The 12,170-nt window shown below is 49.8% G+C and overlaps 1 protein-coding gene and 1 long non-coding RNA gene across 3 annotated transcripts in view; one reads left to right on the forward strand and one right to left on the reverse strand.

Annotated features, from left to right (window-relative positions):
- Positions 1-1,982: 1,982 nt before the first annotated feature.
- Positions 1,983-4,091, reverse strand: LOC144287796 (uncharacterized). Its single transcript, XR_013355550.1, has 2 exons — positions 3,288-4,091; positions 1,983-3,162 (listed from the first exon to the last, which is right to left on the reverse strand). It is a non-coding gene; the product is annotated as an uncharacterized LOC144287796 (long non-coding RNA).
- A 313-nt stretch (positions 4,092-4,404) lies between these two features.
- Positions 4,405-12,170, forward strand: part of STK24 (serine/threonine kinase 24) — a 120,205-nt gene continuing 112,439 nt past the window's right edge. Inside the window, exon 1 of one of the 2 annotated variants that reach the window (XM_077855144.1) lies at positions 4,405-4,874. In XM_077855144.1, the coding sequence (XP_077711270.1) occupies positions 4,833-4,874 (42 nt within the window). In that variant the 5' untranslated portion in view covers positions 4,405-4,832. Of the gene's footprint in view, positions 4,875-6,689; positions 6,807-12,170 lie in introns of those variants that run through there. The other variant, XM_077855143.1, reaches the window with a different exon arrangement.

Consider the following 12,170-nt stretch of genomic DNA (forward strand, 5'->3'; position numbering starts at 1 on the left):
GCCTGCACAGTGAAATGGGTGAGTTAAGGGCTTACTGGTGCCCCACCCCCCATTCCTATGTTGAAATCTTGACCCTCAGCTTGTGACTGCTGTTGCAGACAGGGTCTATAAAGAGGTAATTAAATGAAAATGAAGCCGTTAGGGTGAGCCCTAATCAAATATGGCAGAGGGATCCCTGGGTGGCGCAGCAGTTTGGCGCCTGCCTTTGGCCCAGGGCGCAATCCTGGAGACCCGGGATCGAATCCCACGTCGGGCTCCCGGTGCATGGAGCCTGCTTCTCCCTCTGCCTGTGTCTCTGCCTCTCTCTCTTTCTCTCTCTGTGACTATCATAAATAAATAAAAATTAAAAAAAAATATGGCAGATGTCCTAAAAAGAAATCAGGGCACACATGTATGTACACGCAGGGAAGATGATGTCCAGGTACAGGGAGAAGACGGCCATCCGCAAGCCAAGGAGAGAGGCCTTGGAAGAATCAACCTTGCCAACACCTTGATCTCGGACTTCCAGCTGCCGTCGTGGTGAAGAAATAAGTTTCTGTTAAGCCACCCAGCCCATGGTACTTCATGGCAGGCCTGGCAGACAAATGCAGGGTACCGTGGTACCGTCAGTCGCTGTGAGAGCTTGCTCTCTGAGCTCAATACCCACAGAATGAAACTTCCTTTGCACCAATGTAGCCGGATCTCTTCCTGGGGCTCTAGCGTATATTTTCTTGCTGTCATGTCATCCAACTGGCATGACTAGCCATGCTTCTTGATACCAATCTTAATAATCTGTCTTCCTCTTTTGTGTCTTCACCTGCTGAACATGTGTGGAAATTTGTCAAGCCTTCTGTTAGTTACTTATCCAAGCTACTCATATTTCTCCCTTTAAAGTTCACCATCTAAGTCCCTTTCTTTAATCTGTAAATTTAAATTGCTAATGTGCTACTTGTCTAGCTGCTCTTTAGAAAGTGGCATTTGGGGGTGTTTATCTTTTCAACTCAGAAGGAGAAGTGAAGGGACTGATTGTTGAATTCTTGTTTTCGGCTGCGCTCTTTGAGCTCTGCTGAGACTACTTACTGGCTTAGGGGGAGTCAATAACCAAGGGCTCGGTATTTTGAACAGCTCTATATAGGGGCATGGAAATGTCCTTTGTGGTCCTGAATATGTGTCAGAGCACAATTCATTGCCCAATTGTTATCCTTAAGTCAACACAAAAGACAAAGAGGGCCAGGGGATGAAAATAATTCCATGGGTTAGTAAGTATCTCCATGGAGACCAGCAAATGCATAATCTCTATGGAGACCCTCAAAATCTCTCCTTCTGAAATTACAATAGTATATGATCTCTTGTAATTATATGTTGAGGGTGGAGAGGAAGTGACAAGAGGAAGAGGATGAAAGGATAATCCTCTTCTTTCCTTAGTGGAAATTCAAGCTGTTCCAACTCTAAATTTAATTAATCATGTTACTGTAAGATTCTGACATTAGGATTCTGGGAGATTGTTTCTCTAGGATGGGATAAGAGGCACCTGAGGAGTGCCAGTGTTTATGGGCTCAACACTGACCCAGATGTCTGACATGTAGTTGGCATTCGAAGAATGTGTTAATGGATGAGTGGAGGCAATAAGCAATTGGGCAGGATCTTATCCTGGGCTCAGGCTGTGTCAATCATCTGCTCTGCTGAAACAAAGAGACAGAGGGCCACTGCCCCGGGAATACTAGGTAATGTCTGTATATGACCGAGTGAAACCAGGAACTCCTATTCTGCTCCTTCTTCTCTTGCAAGGAGAATTGTGCTCAGTGGTATAAATATGGTCAAAGAAGGAAATGAAGTTCGGTCACTGTGAGGCGATAAATAGGGAAAATAATAGAGAAAAATGAACAGGGAAAGAGACCAGCTAATGAATGCAAGTCACTATTTCCAGATAAAGTTGCATCCCATTATAATCTACATGTTCTTGGCCTGAAAAGATTCTGGATATGAAGTGGAATTCTGGTTATTTTTTTTTTTAAGATTTTATTTATTTATTCATGAGAGACACAGAGAGAGGGAGAAGACATAGAGACGTAGAGACTATAGGCAGAGGGAGAAGCAGGCTCCCTTTGGGGAGCCTCATATGGGGCTTGATCCCTGGGATCACGACCTGAGCCAAAGGCAGACACTCAACCATTGAGCCACCCAGGTGCCCCTCTGGTTACTTTTTATAGGAGATTTTTTATGGTCCAAGGCCAGCCTCTCCCACTCCCCTGGCTTATTAGTTGGAAATAAGTTCATGCAATGTGGGCCCCATGAGTTTCCAAGGGTAATGCCTTACATCAGTGCCCAAACATTTCTGCCCACTTGTCTTGTTTCTTCCTCCTTATCTTGCTGCCGTGTTACTGCCCTGACGGCTAACCCTAAAGGGTTTTATTATTTTTAAAATTTTTTTCCTAGAGAGTTTTAGCATGATGATCTCTATTGATTGATTACAGACTGAAAAAAAAAATCATCTTTAATTCCAGGAATGGCCACTGCTAAATCTTGATATATATATACTTCCAGGTTTTGCTCTGGTTATGCATATACATACATTATATAAACATGCAAATTATATAGTTAAATATAACTTCATATATATGAAGTGGCTTGAGGTCAGGCTACATACATTTGTTTTGCACAGTGTTTTCTTCCTTCACAATGTGTAGTGAAAATCCTTTTCCGTGTTACTAAATATTGTAATACATCATCATTTTTAATGACTACGTAGTACTCACTGTATAAATACACTATCATTTACTTAACAAGCTGTTAAGTTTTTAATCTGTTCCTGGTTTTCCCACAATTAGGGCTATCTCCGAAGGGCTTCTTTTTTGTATACATTCTTGAGAGCTTCTTCGTTGTGACCTTAGCAGACCTTGCTGCAAGCAGACTTTCTGGGTTGAAGATTATGAACATTTTAAAGATTCATACTCTTGCTTGCTTTGCTGTTCATCTCTTTATGTACCCATTTCTTAGGGACACAACCCTGCACACGAGATGGTGAGCTCTGAGGTATCAGGGTTCATGCTTTTCTTAACTTTGTGTTGTCACATTCTCTTCACAGCGCTTGGGGGAGGCAGGGCTTCGCGATTGAGTGAAGATACTGTGCCAGCGTCGGTCCATAAAGGTATCTGAAGGCATCCGGGACTTTGAAGAAAAACACTGCACATTTCCAAAGGGGAAAAGGGGACTAATTTTAGCACCCCACTCCTCATCTGATCTTGGGCACCAGAGCGAACAGAAATTCTCAGGATACAGGGACAACTCAGAGTATAAACGCCCCTTACCTCGCTGGAGGACTCTCAGAGTTTCCTCCAATTGTCTATGATCTCTGGGGGGCTCACCTTCTGGATGGCCAACCTCGTGCAGCAGTGGTGCAACCCGGGCCTTCACGCTCTTGAAGGAACGTCTGCTCCCAACAACCCGAGGGGCAGCAGGTCAGGGGCTGCCAGTGTCCCTGTGAAGTCAAACACATTCTGGAGCTTCTTTCCTTTGTAGTTGGGAGTCGAGGCGACTAAGAAAGTAGAGGCAGTACCGGTGCCCGGAGGCGACCTGGCGCTTTAGCGGGCGGCCGGGAGGCGAGGGAGGGCCAGGATAAGTCTAGACGCGGTTTCCTTCGATTGTCTCGCCTTCCTCCTTGCCCAGCACCCCCCACCCCACCCCAGTTTTTCCTTTCTTTTGGGTGGACGCTCCCGCCAGGGTCTGGAGCCCGGGGATGGTGGGGTTCAGCCCCTAGCGCCCAGGTAAGTTCCGGCGCCTCGCATTCCCAGTGGGGCGGGTTCCAGGCGGCCAAGCCCTGGGCGTTCACAGCCCGACCCCTCCCTCCCGCTTCCTCCCGGGGTCGGCGGTAACCTCGCCCGCGCGCCGCAGCAGCTCCGCCCCGGTGGTCTGGAGCCCGCCCCAGACCGAGGCCCCGCCGGGTACTGCCCCCCCCCCCCGAGGTCTCCCTGCCCCAGGCTCTGCCCCCGGGGGGTCGCCCGGACCCCAAGTCCCCGGGCAGGATGGAGTGGGGAGTCCGTGGGGTCCGGGAGGAAGATGGGGGAGCGCCCTCGGCGCCCGGGCCCCTGCGCGCCCACCCGGGCGGGGAGGTGGGGGAGGGGTGGGGGTGGGGGAGGGGGAGGGGGGGCTGGGCAGGCGGCCGAGCCCCAGCGCCGGCTCGGTCCCCGGGGCGGAGGCCCCTGCCCGCGCTCGGGCGGCCCCGGGAGGCGCTGCGACCCCCGCCGGGCCCCCCGCGCCCCGCGCCCCGCGCCCGCGGCGGTGCAGGCAGCTGCGGCCTAGGGCGCCGGGCGGCCGCCAGCCTCCTCCCCCTCCCGGAAGCGCGGGGCGGGGTCCCCGGCCGGGCCGCGGGGGCGGGGGCGGGCGCGGGGGCCGGGCCGGGCCGGGGCGGGGCGGGGCGCGCGGGGCTCGGCGCTGGCGGCTCGGCGGGCTGTGCGCGCCCACTCCCGCTCCCGCTCCAGGCGGCCAGCGCGCGGCCCAGGCCCCCGGCTCCAGGTCCCCGGCTCCAGGTCCCCGGCTCCCGGCTGCAGCCGAGCGGTGGCGGCGGCGGCGGCGGCGGCGGCGGCGGCGGCGGCGGCGGCTCGCGGCGGGTCCCCGCGCTCCTCGCAGCTCCTCCCCGCGCCCCTCGCAGCTCCTCCCGGCGCCGTGCATGGCGGCGCGGCCCTTCGCCGGCCTCTGAGCCCGCCGCCCGGCCCGGGACCCGCCGGGGCTGGGGTGGCCGCAGACTCGGGCCGGCCCCGCGCAAGCCGGACTCGGGCTCGCCGGCCGCCCCCGCCGCCCCGGCCGCCCCCGCCGCCCCGGCCGCCCCGTCCCAGGAAGTGGCCGTCCCGACCGCCATGGCTCACTCCCCGGTGCAGTCGGGCCTGCCGGGCATGCAGGTAGGCAGAGCCGGGCCGCGAGGCGGGAGGGTGCGCGCGCCGGGGCCGAGGCGGGCAACTTGGCGGTGGAAACACGGCCCCCACCCGCGCCTTCCGGGGTCGCGCCGGCCTCGAGCGCGGGGCCGGGCCGGGCCGGGCCGGGGCCTGGAGGCGCCGCGGTGGTCCGGCTGCGCTGGGGGGAGCCTCCTGGGCGCCGCGCCCCGCCCCGCCCGCCCGCCGCCGCCGCCGCCGCCGCCGCCTGGGCGCCGCAGGCCCCGCCGGGTCCGCGGGAGAAGCGACGGGGCCGGTGCCCCCGGAGGCCGGGCCGCGGCCTGGGCCCTGCGTGCGGGCGGGCGGGCGGCGCAGTCGGGGGGCTGGCGGGGAGCCCCGGGCGCGGCCCGCTGGCGGGGGCGGGGGCGGGGGGCGGGGCGGGGCGTCCAGGTGCCCCCGCCGGCCCCGCTCCCGGCCCCGCTCCCGCCGCCGCCGCCGCCGCCGGGAAGGCGCGAGCCCAGACCCCCGGGCACGAGGACCCCGGGACGGCCCAGCCCCCGCGGGCCCCAGACGACCCGAGTCCCCGAGTCCCGCCCAGCGAGCCTGCCCGCCCCACTCCGCGGCCTCCGGGCCGGCCGGGGACTTCTTTTGGGAGGAGGGGAAAGTTCAAAGGAACGTGCTGGCCTTCAAGTTCTGTTCGCCTTTGGGGACGGTTTTTTTTTTTTTAAGCCCTTTGGAAAACAAAACCACTGGGCACTGGGCTCTGCTTAAGCTGTCATATTTGTAAGCGCATAAATGGTGGCAAAATAATCAGGGTTAAAGATCTCACGATACAATTAGACTCTGTCTTTAAAGTTTTGCTGTCCCAGTTTAGTTTAGCGAGTGAACATAAAGAGCCTTAAAAAAAAAAAAAAAAACCAACCGCGGTATCCAAGTGGATTATTTGTTATTTTACGGACATCAGCGGGCCGCTTTTCTTTTCTCTTCTTTTCTTTTTCTTTTTTTTTTTTTTTGAGTTCTTCCCTTTGCTCTTTAGGACTGAGAAGTGCAGTGTTTGGACCTGGCATCTCAGGGGCTGAGACGTGAATCTGCCCTCTTCCTAGGCAGATCATATCTCCCCCCCCTTTTTACAAAATTTTTTAATAATTTATTTATTCATGAGAGAGAGAGAGAGGCAGAGACATAGGCAGAGGGAGAAGCAGGCTCCATGCAGGGAGCCCCATGTGGGACTCGATCCTGGGACTCCAGGATCACGCCCTGGGCCAAAGGCAGACGCTCAACCACTGAGCCACCCAGGGATCCCCATTACCCTCCCTACCCCTTTAACCGTAAAAAGAAAGCTGGATTTCATTATTCAGGTTTGAAATCTAGAAAAGTAGGAACACAAAGCTGCCAGAATTTAAACAGGTTTTTTTTTTTCTTTTTTTTTTTTAAGGAGTAACAAAGTTCGTATCTTAAGAGTGTACTTGAAGAAAACTGTCCTCGAGCTTTTAAACTCCACAGACATTTAAAATCTAAGCTTCTGCAGACTGCTAGGTAAAAATTAGATGTGGTTTCTCGGTATTTCCTAAAGTTCGTGCTTCACTTTGGTTTGAATCAAGAGGCAGGAAGGCAGGGTGAACTGGGTGAAGAATTAGTCCTGACCAGTAGAGCAAGAAGGACCTCTCGAGGTAACTTTTTTTTTTTTTTTTTCATCAGTATTTCCTTTAGACTGACTTTTCCTGTGTTAATCAGGTTGTAATCTAGTACAGATGCCTCACTTAGAGTTTGTGGTGGAGGTATCAGGCCTTTGTGGAAAGCGAGTCAATTTGAAGAGGCACTTTAAAGCCCTGCTGGCTGGTGCCCTGAAGTCAGTATCAGATGGTTACCCGGTGGGGTCTGTTCTCAACATTTTTTTTGTCCTCACTTTTTTTTTGCTGTTGTTGTTGTCAAAAGAGTGGGTCAAAGTCTTGGGAAGAGAAGGTAAGTTTCTGTTTCAAGGGAACTGTTTCTCTTTGGTTGAGAGCACCAGATTTTCAGCTGTCACCGTGTTGGGCGTGTGTGCAAAAGGTGGCTTTGACCACTCCTGTACTTAAACGCATCTACAGACTGTGTAATTGCTTTTAATGTGCCATTTGGGGAAGAACATTCCTTTCCTCTCCCTTCTCCCAAAAAGAAAAACAAGCATATTTATTTTTCTACTTTGAATTAGCAGTTGCTACTGCCCCAGGAAGCTTTCCTCAGAGTCGTTGGTGGATTAAACGAAAGGCACACCTGCTTTCGACTGTTCTCTAGGATAAAACGAGAGAGAAGCGCTAACCCTTCTGTATCCTGTCCTGATACCTCTCCCCCCTCGTCCTCCCCCTTTTCCCATCTCTCATCTTCTGAACGGGGTTTATAAGGAATTGGATTAAAAAATTCAGGAAGAGTGGATTCAGACAGCTTGAATTTAAGTATCAAAGATACTTGAAGTAAACCTGCAAGGACATTTTAGTATAAACACTATTTTTTGTTGTCTTGCAAATCATTTTTATCTCTAGATTTTTATTGGTGCCTCTGGAGGCATAGGTGTTAATTATGCCATCTTCTAGATGTGGAAGCCAGCAGAGACTAATTGAAACTGACCAAGGAGAGAGTGTGAGCTGGCAAGTGTGATATGAAACCAGAACTTTCCTGTCTCCCAGTCTATACTTCTACTCATCATGCTGTACTGTTGCTTTATTATCAACTTTGCACACGTTAAAGGTTTTTTTTTTTTTTTCATTCCAGTTTGGGTTTGCTGAAGAAATACGAGAAATTAGGAATATGAAATTATTCAGCCAGGAACTGTTATTGAACACTTATGGCCCGTCCTAGGTGAGGGGTTGAGGACTACATCCAAATGAGTTAATATTTGTGATGAATGTTTAAAGGAGGTTGCCAGGGGTTCTTTCCCTTTTTACCTCCCACATCCCAGTTTCCTATTAGCATGGGGAGAAAATAAAAAAAATCACAAACTGAATGTAGTAACTACAAATAGACATAAAGAAGTTAGGTTGGTTTGTGGATGTATGTACTCCCTGTCCTTGAACATTTGTTGTTTCAATCAGTTTAATTCAGATTTGAAGAAAAGTAAGCTTCATTTGGTGGTAGGAATACTGGCCAGCTTTCAGTTTGTGTAAGTAAGTTGTAACTTAGATTTTGGTTTCTAAGTTTCTTACCGATTTTTATCAGTCATGTCTAAGCTTCAAGCTTTTTTGGTATGTGACCCATGTAAGGAGTATATTTTACATCAAGATATGAAACCAAAGTTTTGGGAGACAGCCTTCATCCTTACTACTTGTGATGTCTTGCCATTGTGTGATGCAGTTTATTAAAAAAAAAAAAAAAAGGAGATAATTACAACACTAAATTTATTTTCATAGCTGATTGGTTTGCCCCGAGTTTGAAAAATACTGAATATGGTGTGTCACATGTGTTGGAGAGCAGAGTTAACTTAGCACGTTTTGAGGATGTTGTTAATTTAGGATATTTTCCTATTTGAAAGTACAGACGGTTTACAGGAATAGCTGGAGAGTTTAGTTTCTACTTGGTAACGTCATCCTGGCGTCCCCCCCCCCCCCCTCCCATTGTTGTAGTTGGTTGGAGAGAAACCTTTGCTGAGAATGCTCCTTTAAGTTGGGGTAGCGGGAAGGACATTGAACAGTTTGGACCTGTTGGGAGCTTTCCTCAAGTGCTCCTGGTTACCCTGGGTGTGCACTGGAAATCTGGGAAATGAAGGCAAACAGAAGGACAGCTGCATTTAATTGTGGCTTCAGTGCTCTTGCATTTTTTTTTTTTTTCTAGTTAGTGTGACATTTGCATAGTTTTCCCCCCGTTTCCATGGAAGAGGCCTCTGCTGGTTCAGCCTCTTGCCATCTGCACTGTTGGGGAAAGGCTGGTATGTTACAGTGTGTGGACAGTCAGGGTGTTTGTGAGATTGGGGTTCTGAGGGCACCTCGAGGGAAACACTAGAGTGTGGAATGTGGGTGAGGGTCTCAGAACATTGGATGGGACAGGGAGCTCACATTCACACAACACGTTTTCACTGCAGAGTGTGGTGCCAGGACCTGTGAGAGGGCTGGCGGAGAACCTCCTCTGGCCTTGTGCTCAGGAAGTCAGCAGCCCGCCCGGGAGCCCACCTGGGTGGTCTGCCCACAAAGGTTCCAATGGCTGGAGTGCACAGCAGACAGAGGTGTGGGGTTGGCAAGCGGGTTTAGCATCCCAGAGCTGGAGAGGCAGGGGGGTCTGGGGAAGGGGGTCTGCACTTTGGCTGCTGGGGAGGGTGCTGTGTGTCGTGAGCTTCAGGAATCCTGCTTCCCTGCTGCAGGTAGGAGGAGTTGGATTCTGGGGGCATGCTGGCTGCCACTTGGAAGGCAGTGAGAGGAACCTCAGGCTGGGGAGAGTCGGTGCGCACCAGACTGGTTGGAGGTTCAGGTGTCAGCAGGATAATCAAGGTGGACTTTTTTTTTAAAGACTTTTTTTTATTTTTAAGTAATTTCTATCCAGCGTGGGGCTCCAGCTCAACCCCAAGATCGAGAGTTGCATGCTCCACTGACTGAGCCAGCCCCAGGCCCCCCTCAAAGTAGACTTTTTATAGCAAGATTGATTTCAAACCTTGGTAATTGGAACTCTCTGTTAACATTTAATAGTATTTTTTATTTATTTTTTTATTTATTTATGATAGTCACAGAGAGAGAAAGAGAGAGAGGCAGAGACACAGGCAGAGGGAGAAGCAGGCTCCATGCACCGGAAGCCCGATGTGGGATTCGATCCCGGGTCTCCAGGATCGCGCCCTGGGCCAAAGGCAGGCGCTAAACCGCTGCGCCACCCAGGGATCCCTAATAGTATTTTTTTTACAGTCTCCCATCACCCCTGCTTTTGACCCTTTTTGCTATTCTATGCTAAGAGTAATAAGGAAAATAAAGGCATGGTGTACTTTTAGTTGCCTAACTGTGTCTTTTAAATATCCATTTTAGTATTTCATATTCCCTCTTTTCCTCTGTCACCAAAATTTAACTATGTTAATAATTTGTTTGGCTTAAAAACAGATTTGGGAGGGGGGCAGTATTGTAAGAAGATCTTTAAAAATTAAAAATATAACATGGAGGAGTCTAGGATATTTTGGTTGTAATCTCAGGTATGGGAACATTCCTGGCAGTATTTCAGGTAGAGCCAAATGACCTTCCAGTAGAAATTGGTCAGGTTAGATTTTTCTCAGCTGCTGACATAGCAGTGTCCCCTCAGAGTAGTTAAGGGCAAGTGGCAGCCATCCTTGCCTTCTTGTTCCTGTATGTAATACAACTTTTGTGTTCTTGGCGCTGTTGTAATGCGCAGAGCTGAGCTTGCTTACTGGATGCGGGTTGACATTGCCTTACAGTTGAATGGTATTTCTAGGACCTTGGTACAAGATGTAGTGTAGGGAGGGAGGGAGGAACTGAAGAAATGAGCCTTTTGGCACTTGCTGCTTCTTTCTAGAGTATTTTTACAGACTCTCTGAGGCCAGGGTCAAGGAGCCAGAGGATCTCTTGAGAAACATGCCACTTGGCCTTCTGTGGGTGCCATTTCCCAGTGATTCAGAGCTGCCTGTTTGGGAATCCTGTACCTGCAGGAAACAGACCACACCCAACACAACCCTTTTGTGGCTTTTTTTATGCTTTAGTTCAACACTGTTATCATTAGTAGAACCTCGCAGCAGGAGTGAGTGCAGGAAGTAGAGGTTGCACTCTGTTACCCTTCTGTGGCTGTTGAGGGTCAGCTGCTGTCCTTGGACCCGTCAATTCCCATAATTCATGTTTTTTCGGTACAGTGTTTAAAACTCCTAGTGCTGGGGACCCCTGGATGGCTCAGCGGTTTAGTGCCTGGCTTTGGCCCAGTGCATGGTCCTGTAGTCCCGGGATCGAGGTCCACATCAGGCTCCCTGCGTGGAGCCTGCTTCTCCCTCTGCCTGTGTCTCTGCCTCTCTCTCTCTGTCTCTCATGAATAAATAAATAAAATCTTAAAAAACAAATTAAACTCCTAGTGCCAGGTGCTTTGAGAAAAAGAAAAACATGGCCAATATAACACCTGGCTCCTGGAGTGAGTATGGAGTCTCCTAATCCTAAATGGCTCCCTGGTTTCCAAGGTTCAGATTAATAAAAAATAAGACAAGTGGTACCTTTGCTTGCCACAAAGTATACAAACAGCCCAGATTGTGGATTACAAAGGCACCATTTTGTGCATACCCCTGGGAACAGCATTGTTGACTTTAGAGACCTTCCATTATGTTTTCTTGAGGGTTGTTATGTTTTCTTGAGGGTTCATGGTCAGTACAAGGAACCTTATCTGTGCAGCGCTCATTGGTATCTGAATAAATTGTGGGAACATTTCGAGTTTTATATTAATGGTTACGAAATATGTAGTGGGTGTTTATCTTCCTATTATTTTAAGCTTCTTCCTATTTTTAAAAATATTTTTAGGCCCTGAGATTTGAAAGGACCATATAGGTCCAGATTCTTTGTTTTACTTTTAATTATTTAGGATTTTTGTTTAGTTTTTATTTAAACGTTGTTTTTATTTAAACACATGATTTAAAGAGTCATATGGCCTTGTAAGGTTTGTTTGGAAGGATAGCAGTGACTTGCCCTTTGCCTCTTATGTCCTCCCCAAAGGCAGCTCCTTTGGTCTCTCTAAGCTGATTGTTGTTATTTCCACTTTGTTTTTGAAGAAAATTTAAAAATGGCTACCTTTTTTTTTTTTTTTTTTTTTCCCTAGTTTGAGGCATTATTTGTGGACTTTGGACTCTGAAGATGGGGATTTAGTTCTTGCCTCCTTTAGGCACATGGATCTCTCTTCTCTCTCCCCAGTAGAGTTGCATTGTAACTTTGGTTAGATTAGGGTGACTAAAACCAGTATGCCTAGCCCACCCTTTAGCAAACCCGGATTACTTTTCAAATTTTTTCTGGAAAAAAAAAAAAAAATTAAAGTAATTATTGGGGCGCCTGGGTGGCTCAGTGGTTGAGTGTCTGCCTTTGGCTCAGGGTGTGATCCCGGGGTCTGAAATCGAGTCCCACATTGGGCTCCTGCGGAGAGCCTGCTTTTCCCTCTGCCTGTGTCTCTGCCTCTCTCTGTGTGTCTCTCATGAATAAATAAATAAAATGTTTAAAAAAATTAATGTAATTGTTGGAGCACCTGGGTGGCTCAGTTAAGCATCTGCCTTCAGCTCATGTCATGATCTCTGGTCCTGGGATTGAGCCCTGTATTGGGCTCCCTGCTCAGTGGGGAGTATGCTTCTCCCTCTCTCTCTGCTGCTCCTCTGCTTGTGCTCTCTGGTGCGCGCTCTCTCTCTGT

The sequence above is a fragment of the Canis aureus genome, chromosome 17 (genome assembly GCF_053574225.1).
Source record: "Canis aureus isolate CA01 chromosome 17, VMU_Caureus_v.1.0, whole genome shotgun sequence".
Classification (NCBI taxonomy): domain Eukaryota; kingdom Metazoa; phylum Chordata; class Mammalia; order Carnivora; family Canidae; genus Canis; species Canis aureus.